Here is a 23228-nt window from a genome sequence, read left to right on the forward strand (position 1 = left end):
ACGGGTATCGGTAGAGCATCTGCTCATAAAAGCATTTAAGCGAGATGGTGCTTATAGAAAAGTTGCAGAATGCTCATAAACCGTGATAGAACTCAGACATTTTCCCTGGCGCAGGCAGGTGGTTTACTGTTACCTCTCCGTTCATCTCGCAGCTGATTAGAAAACAAGGCTGAAACATGGAAGGTTACAAGTATTTGGAGCTTTGACGCTTCGAACTTTTCAAGATGGCTCTAAAAGACTTATTTTTCATAATGACGGAAAACATGTATTTAGTTTAGAAAGAATCGACCACAACGTAACTTTGTGATAAATAACAGTTCTGCCTCTAATACATATATACATCCTGCTTGTAAACAAAAAATGCCCACAGGTCATGGAGTCTCCATGATTTGTATACAAGGCGCTATAGATTTTTTTGTTATTGAAAACAGTCCTAGTGAAAGTTTGGTTTATAACCTCCTATTGCTACAGAAACAGTAAGAATGTTTATATTTACAAAGAAACAAAGACCATGGAGACCCCACAGCATTATTTGCTAAAGATTTTAAGTTAGTGGGGTTTTCAAAATACACATTGTCAGCATGTTCAGATTTAATTAACAGTACAGGTTGAACACCAGCAGTATGGTACTCTAGTGCTTTGGTATTTCAACCCCTGAATATACAAAGACATTACTACAGCCTACTTCACAGTTTAATGCAAGTAAAGTGCAAGCCATAGTACAAGGGTGTCATACATTTTCATACATGTAAGCGTTATCTAAAAAAGGCTCTCTATACAAGTTTTATTAGCTACTTTAGTAAACTAGACAGAAGTCACCTATGGCCCAGCAATTAATGGTCTTACAAGTATATTTGTCTTTGTAATACAGTATGTGTCAAATGTAAAAAGTTTATTAATACTAGTGCATTTCTCTTATATCCTAACCTGTTTTCTTTTCAGATTTTTAAGCTGAAATCCTTGTTTCTCAGTAAAACAGAAGTCTTAACTGGTAACAGGGTCTTACTGGTATTTTGGCCAGTGAACAGGATTTGTTACGACGTATTTGTTTTGTGAAAATGCAATCGAGTTAATATGTATAATGTCGCATCCTTATTTAATCTGCAGCATTCAGACAGAGACGTGTACAGTTAGTAAAAAGATCTGTATCGATACCCTCACCAAGGCCTGAGAATGAACAATATTCTAGAAATGCGAGGACAGAAGCTAGAGGGCCTAGCTGGTCAAACAACTGTTTGTCAACGTGTTTTATCATTTTTACAACATTGCTTGCTTTCAAATACTGCTCATGCAGTGGCATTAATGCGTACAGCAAAGTCCCTAACTGTCACTTTTAACACACGTATGTGCTTGATAAAAATAAAGATAGATCTGTCTGGCCTGCATTAAGAATGAGTATGGTTCTTTTCCTGAAGATAATGACAGGCAGTATCTGTCTGAATTTTTTTAATATTTTTATTAAGAGTAGGTCCTAGTAGTATGTCAGCTATCTCAAAAACTGATAAAAGCTTAAACAATATTATTTATGATCCTCTTTCTGAATGTGGAAGTGTGGTATAACCCATAAAACATAGAAACTAAGCTTTAAAAAAAATGCTTCTTCGTCTATTATATCAAGAGTAGAGAGTCGCCTGCCTACACGTTAGTGAATGGAACTGATCAGAAGTGCAACATTATGCTTATGTGTAATGGGAGTAAAGAAAATAATTTTTCAAATCAGCTAAGAAAATAGGACTTACTAGTTTTACTTTCCATTCATCAGCTGATCCGGCTCAGGTTTGAGTTTCAGATGCACGCCCAGTTAACGCCCATTGAGAGCCTCAGCCACACAGCGTGAATTCCTCTGGGATTAGAGGAGATGGGGAACCTGTCCCCACAGCAGCTTGCCTGAAAACGCGGCTCTGAGCCTTAGCTTTAATGAGGGAAACATTCTAGAAGAAAAAGAACTTTTCATTACTTAATATAAATTAATTAGCTAATACTGCTGCTTCAGTCTTTCCTGTTATTACCCATTTTTTGTGCTAGTGGTAAACAAACATCATTTGGCAACAGGGAAGATGGCGTGTTGTCTCTAACAAGATTTTAAGCTCAGTGGTCTAAGGCATGCAGTATGCGGAAAATCTACAAACCTACGCTCCAAGCAAAAAGGCATTGCTATAGTCTGCACCCTTCTGTCTGCCCTAGCAATGCCCCATTTCCCTCTTCTGAACACTAAGGGGAAATAAAAAAATCCTTTATGAGACACCAAGTTACCACTTATTTCTCTACCATTACACTGCAGGAACTTGGCTGTAATATAAACAGTATTCTATAAATAGTTGGGGAGTTTGGGGGGGGGGGTGGTTTTTTTTTTAACAACCCACCTTTGAAGCACTGTGGCCCCAACTGCATGAAGAGTTTGTCCAAAAACTGTTGGTGAAATATCAAGAAACAGCTCTGCCTGGCAGAGCTGCCCTGCCTCAAGGGACCAACAGCCAAGGTTTACCAGGAGGTAAACAGCCCCCAGATAGACATCGCCTTTGTCATAAATACCGCTGGGTTTTTTTGGGCGAAGAATGTTTTTATTACTTTGGAAGACAAGTAAGACTACATGCTGAAGAATATGGTGAATAAAGTATGTGATGGGCTTAGGACTGCTTTGTATCACTTGAGACAAAGGTAAGAGATACAAGAATTTTCTTCATTCTCCTCAGATTTGTGTTAAGTTAAGCAATTTCTACCGGATTCTTAATTTTTCTTCTAGAAGTCCTATTAACGTTCAAAGTGAAATCTTCTAAAGGTCAACAGTAGAATTTTACAAATTCTGATGAGGCTGAGCACTTCCCATGCCTCTGTAAAGTAACCCCTTCAAAGGTACTTTTATCATCCTTCACAAAACCTTGAATCAGAGAGTGAGCGTTTTGGCCTGGAAAGCTGTAGCTGCTGAAGACAGTAAGAATAAAGTTAAGTGGCCACGTACGTCTAGCAATTCTCTGCAACGCTCATTTCTTTTTCCTTGGAAAAAGCAAGTGATGCACCACATTCCTAGCTTAAAAGACAGCAGTCCAGGTCTGAATATTAACTGACATATGCAGAATTCCCTGCTTGGAAAAGATGGAAAATCTCATCCTCCAAAATCTTTTAGTAGCAATTGCTCAGTCTTTCCTTATGGTGCTAGAAGGTTCAAGAAGTCTTCATGATGCGTTTGAGAAAGTAGGACTGTATCAGAAGCTGGTGAAGCAGCAGGGTGAGTGACGCAAAACAACCTTCTGTGTCATGGCGGGTAGAGACGCCCCGTGCAGTCCAGCGCAGGCCAATTACTGTGCGGGCAAACGTAATCCCGCCTGTGCTGTCACAGAGCGTGGGCCCCGTATTTCTACATTGTTTGTATTAAAGGATGTGGGCATATAGACTGATGAGAACCTCCTCCTCTGATTGCTTCTTGTTCACATTAATTAGAGTAAGCTCAGGAACGTTTTCACTTAAATTAATGAAACCAAGAAAAAGGTCTCCATTTTCTCAGGAAGCGCTGCTGAGATAGCTACCGAGATAGCTTTCAAAGAGCTGAGATTTCAGTGCATACAGAATAGTGTTAAAAAAAGAGGGTAGTCAGTACCTTTGGGGGAGCATTAAATCAGTTACAATATAAAATAGCCAGTAACAAAAAGACTAAGCTTGTGGAGTCAAAGAGAAAGTCTGCTGACTGAGGGACTGTTTGCCTGCAGGAAGTCTGAATGAAGACGCTAACTTTAATAAGATCCGGGGAAATAAAACACATCCGACAATGTCTTCGTGTGGTCATGTATGTTAAGAAGCAAGTTTTATCTAAGCACGCAGGCAGGAAATCTAGTAAGTTAATAAATGTATTGTACTGGTGCTGTATATTCCCCTTGATGAATTCAACAGCAAAGAAATATTTTTTTTCTCATTTAAAAATGTCTGATCAAAACTACCATAGTAATTTCAGCTGCATTGTACAGTGCATTTAAGTACCTTTCAGTCCAGGAGAATCTGACATATTTTAATACGTAAGCAGGATTGGGTGCATGGATTTTTAAATACAAAACTGGAATGCAAAGTGCAATATAGGTAATTTCAAAGATCACGAAATTCCAAATAATTGTGCTATGGGGACTTAGTACGTTGCTTTCCGTAGTATAGCTAGATTAGTAGCTAGATCCAGAAAGAAGAAACTAGCGGTGGGGAGGGAAGGGCTGTAGTATGGAGTTGAGTACGCATGCAAAAAGTGTGACAACTTCCTTGTGAAATGACTTTCAAATGCCAGCTGACATTTGTGAAAGAATAAAGTCTTTGTATTGCTTAATTGAATGATTAGATTTTGCTTGCTCTAAGGCATAAGCATAGACAAATCTTTCAAACTTTTCTCCCAGTTAATCTTAACCCCAGTATAGGAAATTTCTCCAGTGTATCTCAGTTCACCTTATGAATCTCTTGGGTAATTTATCTTGACCATTCAGTGCAAATCGTATTTGACGAGAACTGCTTTCCAAGAGCAGAATACAGACTCACGACTCTGAGAATTTCAGAACAGGTGAAAGATTTTAAAGATAAGCTGAGCAAAAGTACGATCTCTCAACTTTTTCTCTCATCTACTCATATTTCAGAAATATTTTTTGACTTTCAGAAATGAAAACTGAGATTGTCTATTTTCCTTACCATTTGTGTTATTTTTGAGAAAGATATCTTCCTAATGATATTTGTCATTTTCAGCTCTATCTGTAAGTGGCATTTTAGGACAGAAATAGCTTGTTTCATTGTTTACTAGGGACCTCATTGAATATGCTCAGCGGACAATTGTCATTTCTGTCTTGAGTTACAATACAGCAGCATTTGAAATCCTTTTTCAAAGCTATTTAATAATCATATAGATCTTTTTATTATGAAAGCACAAACCATCTTCTGGGTTTGAAAAAAAGGCATGTTTAAATTTCTTTATGAATATAGAAAGTTCAATCTGTTTAACTAATTCTGTGACCATCTATCTCTGCTTGCACATACAGGATGAATTGGTTTCTAAATGGCTTCTATAATTTACCCCATTGCTTGGTCTCCTGCATAACATCTCTCCCACATTATATGAAGGATAGCATTAAAAAAGAGTGACGTATATCACTTTTACAAATCTGATATGAAAAGCTAGACAAATTCTCTCTGTGCTTCTGCTATTCAGCTGTGAAGTAACTACAATGTTCACATAGTAAATACATTTCAATTTAGTTCTATGTTTTGCATGAAAACTGCAACTCCAATATTGGTGAAACCTGTGGTGGCAAATTCTGTATTTCCTGTATCTTTTTTATTACCTCAGGTGCTTAGGGGGTGAAGTGCATGTTTAATATTCAAGCAAAACATATACGACATGATCCTGCTCCTCTGAAGTCACTGGAGTTTTGTTATTTACTTCAATGGAAATACGATTAAGCTCGGATGCGTGCATTTAAGGAGCCGTTGCCTTCAGTGATTCGTAAGCATACAGTTGATTTTGCGTTGCTGAAGCAGGCCAATATGCCTTCGTGTCGTATGTTCTATGCAAATGTTGTTAGGCAGTTGTTGCAGTGATGCTGTGACTCAGTTGCCTGTGCGATGCAAAGCACTCAAACCAGCTGTCAGTAATACTTTTCTACTAATAACATCGTATATTGTTATAGACTATTATTTGTTCAATGACTGCATCTACTATGGTTCAAATAAATGCCAATGCAAATGAGAGTAAAAAAACAAATCTGAATTGTGTTTCTTCATCTGCTATATGGGGTTGACATGGCAAGGTTTTGGTAGCAGGGGGGCTGCAGGGGTGGCCTCTCTGAGAAAAGACCGGGGGCTGCTCCAGTGTTGGACGCGGCCAGTTCCAGCTGGCTCCAAAAGAGACCCGCTGCTGGCCAAAGCTGAGCCCGCCGGGGAGGCTGGTGCCACCTCTGTGATACCTCATTTAAGAAAGGGTAAAAACGCTGCGCAGCAGCTGTGAGAGAGAGGAGTGAGAAAAATGTAAGAGAAACAACTTTGTGTACGTCAACATCAGTTAAGAAGGAAGGGGAGGAGGTGCTCCCGGTGCCGGAGCAGATACTCCCCCGCAGCCTGTGGAGAAGACCATGGTGAAGCAGGTGGTCCTCCTGCAGCCCATGCCTGAGCAGATATCCATATTGCAGCCCGGGGAGGACCCTGCACCTCAGCAGGTGGTGATTCCAGAAGGAACCTGCAGCCCGTGGAGAGCCCACACAGGAGCAGGCTCCTGGCAGACCCTGGAGCCCTTGGAGAGGAGCCCATGCAGGAGAAGGTTTTCTACCAGAAACTGCAGCCCACCCCTGTAGCGGTCTGTTCTTGAAGAACTGCAGCCCGTGGGAGAGACCCCACCCTGGAGCAGGGGGGAACAGGCTGAGGAATGAACAGCAGAGGCAAAGTGTTGTGATCTGACTGCAACCCCCATTCCCATCTCCTTGCACCACGCGGGGGGAAGGAGGTAGGAAAAGCTGGGAATGAAATTGAGCTTGGGAAGAAGGTGGGGAGGTGGGGGAAAGGTGTTTTTAGTTTTGTCTTTGTTTCTCACTATGCAACTGTATTTTTAATTGGCAATAAATTAAATTCATTTTCCCCAAGTCGAGTCTGTTTTGCCCATGACCGTCATTGGTAGGTGACCTCCCTATCTTTATCTCAACCCACGAGCTTTTCCATCGTATTTTCTCTCCCTGTCCTGTTGAGGAGGAGGAGTGAGTGCGTCTTGGTGGGCATCTGGTGGCCAGCCAAGGTCAGCCCACCACAGCTGCTTTGTGGAGACTGAACTAAACAACCAGGATACCTTCACCCACTTCTGGCCTTGTGAATGATTCAGTCTCTTCCTGTGTACTAGGACCTCATTGAGATAACATTTTTTTCCTCTATTATATTGAACTGTATGAATTTTACAGTTCTTGATGTATGAGAGATGACTAGGTTTATCTCCTGAAAAAATTATCCGTGAATATCTGTGTTTAAGTGAAATGACGTCAACTGTATTCACATCCCCTTTGTTCTGCTTTCCAGCAAGCATAGTCAAAGAAAATTATGAATGGGCGTTTGAAATTTATGTTCAGTAGCATTCAGAGCAATCTTTTTTTTTTTTTTTTTTCCCCAAGAATACAAGTATTTTCTCCAAAATCTGATTCTTAGAAATCATTCTCATCCAGGCAAGGAAGTGAAATACACTATGACTTGTGTGTCTTCCCAAACCAATCAATACAGATTGGTTTTCAAATCATGTGTTGAATAACTTCACCCACTTGCTATTGTATTACTAACAGTTAAAAATTATTGCCAGACATTATATAATTTTGAATAATTTACTCAGCTCTAGATGCCAGTCTATTACAGAATTTAATTGATTAGTTCAGGATTTTTCTAAACTTAATTCTCATCCTTGAACCATCAGAGCTTTCTCGAATTTTGTGACTCACAGTTGTATGTCACTTAAATTCACAGTGAAGAAACTATGAAAACCTGCCGTGTGTACCATATTCAGCGCAGATGTTTTTCTTTCACCATGAAATACTTCAAATTATATTAAAATCGGTTTAAGTTGCAGCATTAGTGAACAACCAACATTGTTCTACTCATATCTTAACCGCTGTGCCATACCTGCTTGCTTATGCTCATTCTTTTTAAAGGCAGGCACAGTATGTTACAAACACAGTATCTAAATGGCATGTACAGTATGCCCATAGGGCCAGATTGGGATCTATTTGCTAGATGTACAGTGTACATTTTAAGGCACACTATAGGGATTGAGTTTACATTTTGATAACTCTGTCCTTTTATTTGCAAAGATGGTCACTACCTGGAAATGTTGCAAAAATAAACGTTCATCTCTAAGAGTGGCCAATGTGTTTATGTTTTCATTTTACGTTTTTCTCAAGAAAAAAAATGTGCGAACATGTGAACTTCAGGGCATTTTAAAAGTAAATGTCAACTACCGTGTTACATTTTATATACATAGATATGTCTTTATATCTAAATATATAAAAAGATTGTAGGAGCTCATACTATAAGCTTAGTTTTAGTACAGTACTTTAAATATACTGGCATTTATTTTCAGTTACACTTCTGCACTGCTTCTTTCTAATGCAGAGCTTGATACGGACATCAGTTGATAATAGCAAACAAAAAAAAATTCATAAAGAATATTATTGTCTTATCATGCAATGTAGTAGGCATCCTGTGGCACTATTCTCTTATCCAACTTATTTACAGTACTGCTGAGTACGTTATCAATAAATATTACAGTGTTTGTCTTATTTGATTTTTCATGGCACCCAGCAATTACTCAGGATATGAGTCCCGTCACACGTGAGTTTCAATGAATGAGTGTGTATGTGTCAGCATTGGTGCTGAGGTTGCAAGTTCAGAGGCTCCATTTTGAGATTTCGCAGCAGCACTGTACTCACAAATGTCCAGGAAAAACTCATAGTTCTTTAGTTTCCAATCTGCAAACTTCTTTGATGTTAAGTTGGGATCATCCAGAAGGCTGTTGATAACTGTGAGGTCACCTTCCTTCGCCTATCAAATTCCAGAAAGACACAGCACATGTCAAAACAAAATTTATGCCACATTTTGTATTTCAGCCTTTATTTCTTCTTTCATTTTAATGCAAGGTGCTAGGGAAACTACTATGGACGCTTGAATCTTTTACCTATATTCAGGAACTATTACAGCTTAAACTGTTTGACAACTCAGTCCTTGGCACTTTCTACAATACGCCTATAAAGAGTGCCGAATAATTTTTTTCCTTAAGCTGGAACATGTTTGTTTTCAAGTATTTTTAGTTTCTTTGGAATTTAACTCTAAAGCTACAGAGAAGGCCTCATCCCTGGAAAACACAAAGAGATTATACTTTTACTAGTTTATATTGCTCATACACAAAATTAATGATAAAGCCTTACTTTTAAAGTGCTCTTGAGAACTCTGATGTGGTGAAGCTTTTCATTGATAACTGGATCATTACATCGCTTTACAAAAGACTTGCGGAACTCCTGCTTGGTGGAAGGACGCTGCTCTCCAAAAGCTGACAAACTAGCTTGTTCCAGAGATTTGTACAGCTCTTGCAGACCATCTATATTTTCTCCAGTTCCTCTTATGTTTTCTGAAATAAAATAAAGAAACCTAACAACGAATCTAATAATTCAGATGAAGTCTCTAAAACCAGCAAGCAATACTGCAAATTCATGTATAAAGTAACCCTATAACACAGTCTTCCAATTTTTGTTTTGATAAAACAAGAACATTTTGATCAGCCCCAAAGCTATATTCTTAGCACTACATCCAAGCATTTTAAGTGCAAACTTCTGTGTAGTGACTGATGAATTTTCCAACATACAACAGTTCAACCACAAAAACCTCGCTGAGAATAATGGCAATACTGGCGTTCAATGGCAGTAAAGAGGATCAGAGTATCTCCAAAAGCTTACCTTCTGCACAGAAACTATTATGCCTTCTAATAGGAATTTTCTCTGGTAGCTTGTCATCTGTTCCTTCTATGGACTTTACACGTCCCTTACCCCTGACGTCTCTGTTTCGGGGAAGGCTTTGACTACGTTGCTTCTGCGGCCTGCTATGAGAGCTATGTCCCCTTTGACACTCCACCAAAGGGAAAGGCCCATCCTGCTCATAATTATGACGTCTTTGTACTGGTAGTGTTGCTTGTCTTCGTTTGTCCGGTGACATTCCAGGCCGGCCACTCATGTACTCTGCATCGGGAGGAACAGTCTGAAGAAAATGGAGCCCTGAACTGGTTAACGGAGTCTCTATCAGATCCTGCCATGAGCGTCTTTCTCGGTAGGGAGGTCTGCATCCTGATGAGTGTGTGCTTCCTGCTACATCTTGTCGAGAATCCTCGGCAGAAGAATGAGAATATGTTGATTCACTTGAAAAGTGTCGACCGTGTTTGGCTTCGGGGAATGGACTTGAAGAATTCGCCTGAAAAGATACAAAAGCATCTGACCATAAGACAATGTTTTGAACAGATCCAAGAAAATGACTATAGCGTAGAACATTTTATGATATATGCTAATAAAATGGACCGATGTGTGTGTTTTGATATGTCATAATATGAACCTCTGTAAACAGAACATAACTAGCAGTGAGATCTTTTATGCAAGTGCTATGTTTGAACCACTCCCTATTCTTGTTTTGCACATTCTCTGCCCATGAGCAACTCCTGCTGGAAAGAACCGCGTAATACTGGTACAGGTTCCTGAAGACCTGTCCAGTTTACACGCAGTCCAGCAGCGTGCTGCGAAGACATGAAAGTCCCCAAAAGAAACCATAATTGGATTTCCTTTCTTTTTTTAGGGGATAAGTATCCAGCCAAACAGGAAAAAAAAAAACAAAAAACCACAACCAAAACCAACTTCAGCACCCAGGAAGATTTTTGAATTTTGGGGGACTGCTGAACTTCTTAAATTATTTTAATTAATTCTGCTGGGTCTGTGTATAATTTTAATTCAAAAACAAAGAGAAAGGCAAAAAAGTGGAAAAACAGAAAGGGAGGGGCTTAACCTGTATCCCAGTTGATAAAACAGCATCACATGGGTGAAAATCAGTCTGAACTTCACCCATGTGATGCTGTTGTCTCAGTCACTCTTTCTTTGGTTCTGGCTGTGTGAGGATCATGTCATTCACGCTGAAGAAAAATCTGAAAGAAAAATAGAGAACAGTCCTATCTGCGCTTAGAAACAGAATAATTATCACAGCCTGTCTATGTTCTGTATAATAGAAATGCTCTTATTTGCTACTAGAGCCTCATCATATACAATTTTCTTTTTTTTTCCTCAGTTATCAAAACCTGTCTGTACACAATATATTAGAATTACATTTATCAGCTTCTTAACATCTCATGGCACTAACAGAAAATACTGTCATGACTATGGTATTGTACACAATGCTTCATATTGTAAAAAACCCCTTGCCTCTAAAGGTATGTTCTTAAAAAAAGTATTCTGTTCATATTATTAAGTGTAATCTCCCAAATCCTACAAAAATGTCATATTTACGGTCTGGTGACATATCTCTGTAAGGAGACATTTACCTCTCCTCCCTTTGTAACTGACTTGATATGGAAACATTCAAGGTCTTAGCTCATGAGGAACAGCAGCAATTTCATTCTTACAATGAGATCCGTCTTTGTTCTGCCTTTATGGTAATTAAATATTCCAAAACAAGGAAAATACAAATCAAGGCACACAGATATTTTTTGGAGACCTGCTGTCAAATGCAATATATAGAACTCACTGAGGGTGTTCGATGATAGGTGTCACACAGTGTTGAAGAGCCTTCCTGCTTCAGGGTTAAAGAGCCGTCGATGTCATCTTGGTCGCTTTCACTCCAGTAATCTGCTAACAAAGCATTCTGGGTTTCACTCATGTGCTTTTCCACAAGAAAGCGGGTCCCACATTTTAAAAATATCATTAGCATGCAAAGGTAAACATTTTGCATCATCTACGTGGCTTGGCAGTCACTAAGTAACAGACTTGTGAAAAAGTCTGGTGCCTAAGATACACAGATATGTAGAGGAACCTTCAAATGTTTTAGGATAGCGTTACAGAAAGCAGGTTTGGCACCTAACACCCACCGTACATAAAAACCAGCTTCTGGTTACAGAATTTCAAAGAGAAACTTCATTCTAGTGCCAAAGTAGAGCTGAACCTCAAAACAGTTTAATAATGTTAGCATAACAGGTTCCACTGTGGGTGATGGTGAAAAAGGCAAGGCTGGCACCTGAGCTCAGGAGGTGCAAACCGGGTTCTGAAGCACATATTGACCTGTGTTTGGGATGTCTTCACTTGCTCTGGAGTGAGGTGCATACCTGATGGCTGTGACCTGGGAGATCATACCTGACCCTGAACCCTTGCGTTCTCTTTATCACTTGTTTTAAATATTTCTTAAAATTATTACTCAGGATTTTATCTTCTTTGGTGGTGGCACCAATATATATAGTTCTTCAAGGATATGGATTCTTATGAAAATTGATGTTTTAAAAGACATGGCACGTATGTTAATAAAAAAAGTCAGTTATGACATCTCCAACTTTGTTGAAATGATGAACAGATATGTACTCTCTGCTCTCTTCTTCTAATTATAATGTCTGAAGCATTACCTTCATCTGGATGAATATCCTTGTCATCAGGTGTGTAACCAATTGCCGCGAGACCCAAACGATTCATCCATCTAATAGAACGATAAAAAATGAGAGATACTTAAAAAGAACATCTAGTGTAAATCTGAGGGCATACACATTCTTAACATTTGGAACAGTCAGAGACAATGCTTAGTCCAAAAACTGAACACTCTTCAGGCTGTTAAAATCATGATTCAGATATGTTCAGTGGTTAGTAATTTTAAGCAAAGAGTGTTCCAGTTCATGGACAACGCAGATGTACTTCCGGACTGCTGTTCACATCTGCCGGAGGATGTTTGCCTAGTGGAGTATCAGACTCATTGCATTTTATTCTGCTGCCTAGAAAACTGAAGAATCTTGACATCAATCTTCGTTATGTCATCAAGAAAACATGAAGCATACATACTAACATGCTAACTTTAGCAATGACTAAATGAAAATTTTGGAATAGTCTGTGTAGAACAGAGCATCTCCAGCTCTGTCTCCACCTTAAGCAGAACCAAATCCTCTCCAAGCTGCATCTGCAAAGTACTTGTGTGGAATGGTTTCCAGAGACATTGTGGAAAGGAGCATATTGCATTTATTCTGATTGCTGCTTCTATTAATTTCAAGAACTCGCCTGAATTGCCAACATACTATAAAATAAAACAGAATTATGATAATTATTGTATGAAAACTTGTATTAGGAAATAAGCTGTATTAAATTTGTGTACTCAAAAAGCTAAACCAGACTATGACAGTATTCCACTAGTTAGTGGCTAGTCGACATTCACGATGCTGGTGATACAAATGTTTAGGCCTGTAGAGCTGCTGTATCAACATTATTTTCCTTTGATTTTTTTAAATACAGAATCTTAGGTTTGTAAAACAAGACTTGGTAAACTGGAAGTACTTCCATGTTTGCATTTCACATTGGAAGTTCTGGTTTCTTTCTTTGTCCCCAAATTAATTAGTTTGATCAAAAATAAGATTCTTTGTTTCATTTGGAAAATATCGTAGTTTATTTTGAGGAAAATACCTTTAGAGTTTTCTTTATATAAGATTACTGGATGTTTATACGGTATATAATTGAAAGACAGGAGAAAAGGACATTAACACATAGAGAGGAAAGTCACTTCTTAATATTCAACAACTGGAAAATCAAGAATCATCTTATTTTCACAACAAGGAAATATAACGGAAGAAAAAAGCCATATTAATAGACATCTGTAATGATTGGGATGCATTCTTAAGTATTCCCTTACTCAGTGACTGAATTATTTACTTTGTCATTAATCTCCTAGTATATTGCACATAAGTGTTTTCTAGAAGCAGCTCTCTTCTTTTTTAACATTGCAACATAAAACTTGTTAATAATTATGTTCTTGGTTAATGAATCATATCATGACAAAACCATCTTTCAAAGACTTCAAGAAAGACATTAGTAAACAATATGTACTATATCATAAGGACAAGTTTTTTGCAGATTAAAAGAAGAAAACTATTCAGTGTAATTCTTTCCCGCTTGTAGTAGAACAGGAAAAAAGCTTCTAAGGACATATGTGAATGTATTATTGGTCTAATAGCATAGTATATGGAAGACGGTATACACAGCAAGGAGGCAGAAAATGAAGGACAAGTGAACTCTCTGCTAAAAATAGCACATGGTTCAGCACATATTGATCTCCTGGCCTAAGAAACACTCTGCGGTTGCTCAGAGCAACGATCTTAATCTGTAGTATTGGATATAACCCTGACTCATTGTATGGCCTTCAGCAAATCATTCTACATTATCTTATGGCTTTCATAAATATCCAAAGGGGACGACAACATTTACTTCTTACTCACAGGGAATTGTTACAGGGTTTAATTTACTTGCAAAACTATGAAAATATAAAGAATTGTACAATGATATTGCTTTGCCTTTCAGTATTAAAACCAAAGTGAGCAAATTGGAAATAAAAATGGAAATTATGATTAGTTTTCACAAATACCAACTGCAGGGTTAGGACTGCTTACAGAGACATTATTTGTATCAGCATGTCAACAACTCGTCTTTATCGTGAAGGAAGTAAATTGCAAATAGATTAACAGGTTTACAGAAAAGCTTTTCTACAGTGCTCACCGGCATAATTTCATTCAACAAACGGCATGCTGATCACTTGACATTTGCTTCTCTTGAAAGGCATCTTCTTTATTGCAGTAATTGAATGACATCATACCCTTGCTCATTATTAAGCATTTGTATTTACTATTTTTTCAACAGTTGTTCCTGAATTTCTAAACTCATTAGCATTGGAGCAAAATAGTTGTAGTCCTACTTTAACATAGGCCTTTGGCAATTAAGCAGAATGCCTCAGCCCCTTCAACTATGGTTCTGCTTAAGCACCAATGATAAATAAGGACTCATTACCATTTTCAAAGTTAAAACAGTCTCAGCAATTTGGTGGTCAGCGCGTGGAAATTTATATTGTCTTAAATTTCTCGCCAAATTTATCTTGTTGCTCACTGTTAATTTGAGGGTTTCAAATCTTGGAAGCATATATAGATAACAGTCAAAGAGTTAATATTAACCTTCAAGAGAACACGGATATTCTTGGCATGCACAGAGCATCCACTTTACTTGTATGGCCTCAATGTCCAAATCTGGCACTAGCAGAAGGCAATCTTCCTTCTCTAAGACTGCTCACATTTTTCTCTTCTGAAGGGCAAGAAGATCCCATTTATAGTTACAAGTACTTTCTTACCTCATTTACCACAACGTAGAGTTAGCTCTTTGTCAAGACAACAAAAAGGGTTATCTGATGACATTCAGTGGTTTATAATGATAAAATCTCTTCTGACAAAAGATGAAGAATCTCAATTTTAGGTTTTGTGTTTTTAAAAACTGCATGGCTGAATATTTTTGAGGTTAATCACGATTTACAGAACTGCTGAGATTACAGATCCTTTTCTTACAGTTAACTTTTTTTTTTTTCCCCCCAAGGAAATGCAAACTCAGTTCAAAAGGAACGCTGTGTAAAGTTGATGAATTTACTTGATGAGCAAACCACTTTCATTTTTAAGAAAACAGGCAGTCAAGTTTATAAAAAGTTCTCTGTGGAAAGCTTGGAAACTCAGCCATTTGGTTCCGAACTCTGCACTGAATGCCTTGCAGGCAAATGTCAGGCTTCAGGAAGGCAATGGGACCGTGTGTCAGAACTGGACTCTCTAAGGGATGGATGACCGCACGTTTCATTGAAGGTCATGCAATGCAAGAGTACGTGCTACGCCTGACAAGCAGCTATAGTGAAAAAACCCAAGGAGATAGTTTGTCTATTTTGGTTTATATAGCTGTACCCCTAATAGCTCTTTGAACTTCATGTGGTCACAAAAAGACATGAGATATCCTGGCAGGTACATGCATAGCAACCTTACATGTACATCTCTGTACCTCTTGGCCCCCTGAGGCAGGAAGCTGGACTCCTCTTCCCTCCGATAACTTCAAGAACTCTTTTCTTTTGATAATTAAACAACTTAAACAGCACGTTTCACTAAGTTTGCGTCTAGGCCACTCAGGGAACCACAGGGTTTGCATTCTAGGTAGAAATTAGTTGTGGTGATGTGGAGCTGTACTAAATATCCCAAGGGTAGTTTGCTACAACATTTTGCCTTCAATATTGTACATCTCCACAAGATCTAATATCTATCTTACTGAGGCATATTGTAACAACTTACAAGGGACTGAGAAGTGTATTAATTATCTTTTATGGCCTGTACCTTAGTGAACCAAATGCAGGGAAAAGTAAGCCTCAAGTAAAGTCATCTAAATACATAAGTAAGTTTTGTACATTGTCTCAATGGTTTAAATTCTAAATAAATCAGACTTGGCTTTAATTAATTTTGTTGATTGCAAACAGGCACTGTTGTCAGTGCTTTGGGATAAAATAGAGCTGCATGGTAGGAAGTTAAGTTAAATTTACTGAGATAATTCTGGTTAGTACCAGGGGATTGCAGCCCAGGGCCTCTTCTGAGAGTCTGATTCTACCCCCAGGCCTGGAAAGTGATGATTACGAAGGCACTGAGGGCAGTGATGAACTAAGTAGCTGTGACAATAATCCAAACTTTAATACTGAAGAGTGAGTCATGCTTGAAATGCCCTGAATTGTCAGGAGTCAGGAGCACATTCTTTTATTGATCATTTAATAAAAACACTGGAAAACGTTAAAGTGGACCAACAACCGGGGAAACAATTTCGTATAGCTTCAATGTCCTAACACACTATATTAAAAAAAAGAATATGCCATTACTCATTGTACAAATGCAGTAAGTTTCTGTTTACTGGCTGTTATAAATTACTCCTGCCTAGTGTGGTGATGAGCCAGTCCAAGGCCAGTGTGAGGTTCTGGGACCAGAGGCAACGACAGTTTTCATAGTGGCATCACACTTCACCCACTTGGCTATTCCTTTCTACGGTCCAGAGTAAAATAGCACAAGTGAAAAAAAACAAAACAACTTGGACAATCTCAGTTATAATGCATTTGAGAGAATGATTATGTTCAGTGTAGGAGAATAAAAACAAAAGGCAAGAGGGTAGCCTTTTTTTTTTTTTTACAGAAGAGGTGCAAGGCTGTTATTTTTAGGGTTATAGCTAAAACTGTTCCATAAATCTGTGGAGAACAGCTCAGGAAATAGCGAGTTTCTGTGGTTCAAATAAGTTTTATTTGTTAATATTCTCAATGCTGGATACACTTTTTTCATATACAAGGTGGCTGGTATATAGAAGAAACTATTTAATTCAAGTGAAAAAGTAAATAAAGGATCATATATCCTGAAAAGGTGTAAATTCAAGAAAGAGTCTATCCACTTTCACTCTTTCTTTCTGTTAAATGCTCCCTTAAAAATGAAACCAATGAAACATCAAGGCATTAAAGGATAGAACAAACAAACAGTTATATTTCTCCTATCTTTCTTGCATCTTTTTATCAATTATACTTGCATGTCATCTCAGGTTTGTATTACAAATGTTTCAGTGCAGGAATATCTCTTTCTTCCCTTTTGAGACAGCATCTACACTTGGGATTATTTGGTTAAAAGGAAAAAAACAGAACCAAAGTGGAAATCAAGTTATCTTTAAGTCTATTAAAATATAGATTCCCTTGAACCATTTATTTCATACATAGGATTTACTCAGTGCAATTTATATTTATTTTCCGATTAAAACCTTTGTATTATATTTTTTTACAACAGTAATAATTGGATTCCAGAATTCACTGTAAAATTCTTTGCAATACAGAATTACATTTTAAAATTGATTTTGTACTTGTTATGCTGGCTTCTTCCTGTCCAGTCTTTCTTACTGGACACCTAAAAAATCAATATGCTTCCAGTTTTGGTTCCTAAGGTACATTATTTTCACTATTTTCTAAGGTTATACAGGTGATATATATTCATTTAACAGAATAAAGGTTCCTGTAATAGGTATGGCTAAAATGATGCCTTGATTTTCCTCAACACAAAAGAAGCCCAAAAACCTAACTGATGTCTCACAGTGAAATATAACACTGAGCAGAGTCTTCTCAATGAGCTCATCTCTCCAAATATATCAACTCTCAGCAGCCTGTGTTTCTACTATTTTATTTGTCACAGTTGCTGGAATTTCTTAAGTAAAATCATTCATGGGATGAACTGTAAGTACTCTCCGATTTGATAATTTGACATGACTGTTGATCTTGTTTCATGCACTGTCGTCTTAGATTTGTCAGGCTGGAAAAACATGAAAAAATCCCCAGACAGCTTAAGAGTTGACAAGTGAACCACGGTAATTTACGCCCTCTTTGCATGTGCATCTACTTCATGCACTTAATGGAATATACTTTTTTTTTTTTAACTTCACACTGTCAACCAAACACACAACTATGCCTTTGTAGTCAGAAGTCTGGTTTGTGGGGGGTTTTTTTTGTCTATCATCCACTGGGAAAAAGAGTTCACTACTTCTGTAGCAAATAAATTACCCTTCTGGTAACAAATGAAATAGCATCTTCCTGTATAAATATAGTTGTGTATCACAGGGAATGTGCACACAACAACTTTATGGTAGACTATAATTTCAGATAAAACCAATAATAAACCCTAAGGAAATCTACCAAAACAGTCACAAAAACTCACTCAACTGGAAATTCTCTTGCCAATTTTCAAACACGTTTGTGGCGGCACTAACACCACTCAGGCAAATCAAAAAAGAATAGTCATTGTTATGTCAAGCTTGGAGTTTCAAGCCAATACTTAAAGGAATCTATTAAGATGACAATAAGATATTTGCTTCATTAGTCAAACGTGGCTGCGGGATTTAACCCCACTGTAACCTTGTTCTACTGGATTTACCATATCACACTGGATAATTCACCAAACTTTCTGGGCATCCACTTAAAGGCCAGCACTTAGCTGCTGCATGCACCTACTGCTTCCTACGCTGACTGTGACATTATATACGCTTTATCATGTGCAACCACATCATGTTCTCCAGATAGTCTTTCTACCATTCGTACGAAAGTACAGGTAAGGGATGAAAAGCTGTAAAAGTGAATCCAAGCCGGGATTTCTTAACATTTAATGCATGCTGTAATTCTACTCAGTTATTCAAGCTTTTACCCTAGCTTTCACCCAATGATTGGCCCAAAATAAAGCTTTGGAGAAATGAAACATTCTCTATGAGCAAGAGAACTGAGTTTAGTATGGCCTGAAAAGGTGTGGGTAGGGTTTTTTGGGTTTTAGAGGGGAATTTTTTTTTTTAAAGAGGTGGGATGATTTATTGTGAAATTATGTAATTCTACTTCCATGTACTCTTAAAGAAATCAGATCAAATGAGCCAAACAATACTGTTAAATGCCCGACTTATTTAATTATGTGTATTGCTTATTTCTATTACTAAAAACTTCAGATTTTGCAGTGTTCACTTAGCATCTCCAGTAGAACATCACAATATGTGACTGTAATGCACGTTCATTCATCACGGAGAGGTACAGCGCTGTAATCGGAAAATCTGCTATTTTAAATGCAGTTGAACTCTGACTCCCAGAAGGACTATACCCATTCACAATGGTATTATTCGCAGCAGAATTTGATTAAGTTAATTTTGTAATTTAAACTAGTAGAGAAAGCCAATGCAAATCCTAACTCCTGTGCATTAGGGATAAATTTACACCTGAATGCTAATTTGGATTGCGTATTGGGTAATTGCAATTGTGTATTGTAAACTCCTTGGAACTCCTTTAGTGTAATGCTGTAAGCCAGTGGTTCTCAAATGGTATTAAAGGGGAAATGGTAGTTCACAAGTCTACGGCAAGCAGTCCATAAATCGTAGAAAGGAGGCGTTAGGTGGCTAGCCAAAAAAAGGAGATTTTGAAGAATTACAGCTCTGTACTATTACTTCCTGGTGTAGGATTCTCCGCAGACAGAGCACTGTAGCTCTGCGATTGCACTGTTCACTCCCATATGCATCATGGTTTCATCCAGTCTCTGGGGCCTGCAGCTGATTCTGATCAGAAAATTGTTTTACTTGCGCTGCAACTTCTGAGCTTTTATGTGAGAACAATAAATTAGAGGATAGAAGTGGCCTTGGGCACGGACTATTTTTCCCAGATTTGAAACAAGTTTATAGGAACATAAAGGAAGAAGGCGAAAACCTGCTGTTTATGTTTACTTACAACACCATTGGGAATCTCCATTTCAGGGATTTCTATTTGAAAGGTACCTTTCATGTTCTGCAGAATTGTCTCCTTGCTTTTCATCGGGTAAGGGACTGGGGAGTAAGAGCTGTTTAATAACGTACTCAGCTCTATCTGTTAAAGAACTGTTAAGTTAGGACAGACAGGTCTGACACGATTACTCTCCTGCTCACCTCTCCAGGAGCTCTTGCTTACGAGGGGCAATGTCTAATAGGGGCGTATGTCAGATTTGTAGTTGCCAAGATCTTTTCTTAGGTGTTAGCTTATTTGTAAGTGAAGTGTGAAAGTAAATTAAAACTGTAAAAGATGCATTAATACTGGCCCACGATCTGATTTGGCCAAGATCTGTCAAGGAGACTAACATGCCCAAAATTTAAGGAAGACAGCTGAATGAACTTTAGTAATAAACAGCATGATTTAGGGAAAGCCTTGAGTAGCTTGCTTGGTTATATTCCATACATAAAAATACAGAGGATATGCACCCTGAAATTTGCTTATAATCAATAGAGATTTAATTCAGACTACTTCAATTTTTAAACAGTTTCTTTTTGAGAGAAATACTGTGTTAGAATCTTTCAGGTCTTTACTCAGAAAATATTGGGAGTGACCCCTACCCAAATCTATCATCATTCTGTTTCGGTCAGTAGCAGATATTTGTTATATTTTTTGAATGAATGCAAAAGATTTTTGGGGGTTATTAAAATTGCAAAGTTAACCCAGTTATTCAAGTGAAATGTGATCAAATTATTCAGCCTAAAATAGGAAGTTTTTTACATTTGATATTTGGAGTCCATGAGGAGGTTGTAAATGCACCGCACTGCCTACTTCAATCGCATGAAAGTTTTAAATAAAGTAGATATTGTAAAACAACTGTATGTTAAAATAGATATTGTAAAACAACTGAATGTTAAAATTCAATGCTAATTTCCTTCGGAGTATTAAAGCCATAAACAGGTTATGCACGGTATGGTAATAGATGAAGCGCTTCTGGGAAATAAGGCCTTTAACAAGCTTGGAGTACCCCGTGACCGTGGCAAGCAAAAGATGAGCTCATCAATTTCATTATTAATTCATTTCTAAGAACACAACTATGCTCATGTACGACCTGACAAAACAGCATGAGCATTAATTTTGCAAAATGAAGTCTGTCTGCACCATGCAACACAGCAGGCAAAATTCAGCTGCAACAGAGTAACTCTATCTGCTACATACAAATCAATTACTACCCCTTGGTACGCAATTCTTTCAACTGCAATGCAGTGTTAAAGGCAGATTAAAATATTCTGGAGCGGAAAAAAAATATTAAACAGTGAATCTGAAGTAAGAAACTGTAAAAACAGCTGTTAAAACAAAAGCTGGTGGTAAATGCAGTTGAAGAAAGGGTATACTTTCCCCACATAGTAAAGAAATGCTATGTTCCTCTCCATATTAGAACTCCTTTACTTTTCAGCATGAAAGGTTTACCCTTCCGTCAGCATAGAAAATCCACTTAAATTTTGTGGTGACAGCAGGAGTGTGAGATAGCATGCAGAGTATGTGCCCTATTTCCTCAGATTACATGGTTAGCAATTTGCTGGGAAGACAGAGATTTGTGAAATTAGTATTTTAAGTGCATTTTTCATCACACAGGATATCTGGGAGAAGGAATTCCAGGAAGCATGTAAAGGCTGCAGGGGATGCCCAGGGATATTACAGAGGCAGCATAGTAATCCATCATTTGGGCTGGGGAGTGAATTACAATTACTCTACAGGAACAGCATTTCTGAAGGAAAAATACTGTGAAAAATACTTCAAGAGGAAGCTCACCCTTTCTCTTTTCTCATGGGAAGCAGACCCTAAAATTCAGGAAAAAGGCTCTCATAAATTCCAAACTAACCTGGCAGTATGATATGAAAATACATCCTGGCACCTTTCCAACTGTTACTCTCCATGAAGGCTGTAAACTGTCATAAAGACAGCTTTGTTGCCTCCCCAGTGTAGAAAAATCAATGAATATTGTAAGAGCAGTTTATTGACTGTATGTCAAGACTTTCTGGTTTTCCTTGAGTCAGAATATTTTATGGTATAATAGAAAGATATGATCAATGGCACTTCAACAAATCATAGCTATCAAAGTAGCTAAAATCAAGGGAGAAACCATGCATAGCTAAAAAGAGCAGAAGATCCTCACGTCAGTTTTGGAGCAAACAAATCTCAGTCACATTACATAACTGAACAATGGAACATTGTTAAAAAATATTTTTCAGCAAATTTATATCTTAAAACCAGCACCTAGCCACAGCGAGTTACTTCTGAGAACGGAACCTCATCATCATCAGTGGATGATGAACTGGCCTGGACTGTTTTAATACAGCCACTCTTATGCATCAATACGGTATTTCTTGAAGGGCCATGTAAGCCACAGAATATAAACGTTCAATTTAAAAATCATCTTTAGACATTAGTATTCCAAAGAAAAAAGTCCAGCTGTATCCTGAGGTAGTTGTGTCTTTGTAAGTCTGCGAACAGAAAGAACTAGATCTCAAAAGTTTCAGCAGTCTACACCAGGAAAGATTTAAGGCTTCAAACTATGGTAACGTTGGCCCATGTGTCCTTGCTTTTTACCTCAGCTGGGAATAGACAAATTACTGGAGTAACAGGAGGAGGTAGAACATTTGACTCTGCATTTGAGGATCAAAGGTACCTCCCCACCTTCATCTAACCTCTGCCTTCATCACTGAATCACACAAGAGGAGCACAGAGTAATTCAGCACAGAAGACACATCAGGAGGTCGTCTGTTCCCACACCCACCCACAGCATGGCCAACTTTAATGTTGGACCGGGTTGTTCAGGGCCCTTGTCCAGTGAAGTTTTGAGTGCGCTCCCAGCACATCCAAGGACACTTAAAAACACAGAGCAATGCCAACAACTGAACTTTGCTAGCCTCTGTTACTTGTTGGGACAGTGATGTGATGAATAAAATTAATTACTACTGTTTTTTTGTTGTCATTGGGTTTATTTTCTTGAGGGGGGGTGGTGGTTTTTATTTATTCCCCCCCCTCCAAATTCTGGCATGAAAAATAAATGCATCTCATTAGTTCAATCCCATTCCTGTTAAAAAAGTTATTTCAAATTCCTTTTCTCTGGTTTTAGGTCATGTCACATTACTGTGGATTGTCAGTAGAGCTAACTTTAAAATGTGTGTATGCATTGTTTTTATATACCAGAAACAGTTATCCCACATTAATATTTCTAGCCTTGATCAATGAAAAATGAGAAGTGTGATAAACTTTATGCCCATTAACAAACAAAAATTCTATGAACCTAGATGAGACCAACACAACTAACTTTCCTAACACACCTTTGCAGAATAGTGACATGTGGCATGACAGAACATTTCAGCAAAAAATTGAGCCCCACA

At 38.0% G+C, this 23228-nt stretch overlaps 1 protein-coding gene across 1 annotated transcript in view; it reads right to left on the minus strand.

Annotated features, from left to right (window-relative positions):
• Window positions 1–8310: 8310 nt before the first annotated feature.
• Window positions 8311–23228, minus strand: part of LOC142594812 (connector enhancer of kinase suppressor of ras 2-like) — a 209725-nt gene continuing 194807 nt past the window's right edge. The window contains exons 21-25 of the mRNA XM_075720442.1: window positions 12122–12192; window positions 11257–11360; window positions 9435–9942; window positions 8910–9109; window positions 8311–8526 (exon numbers count right to left, since the gene is read on the minus strand). Of these exons, the coding sequence (XP_075576557.1) occupies window positions 8311–8526; window positions 8910–9109; window positions 9435–9942; window positions 11257–11360; window positions 12122–12192 (1099 nt within the window). The remainder of the gene's footprint in view (window positions 8527–8909; window positions 9110–9434; window positions 9943–11256; window positions 11361–12121; window positions 12193–23228) is intronic.

This window comes from Pelecanus crispus, chromosome 13, assembly GCF_030463565.1.
Source record: "Pelecanus crispus isolate bPelCri1 chromosome 13, bPelCri1.pri, whole genome shotgun sequence".
NCBI classification, from domain to species: Eukaryota; Metazoa; Chordata; class Aves; order Pelecaniformes; family Pelecanidae; genus Pelecanus; species Pelecanus crispus.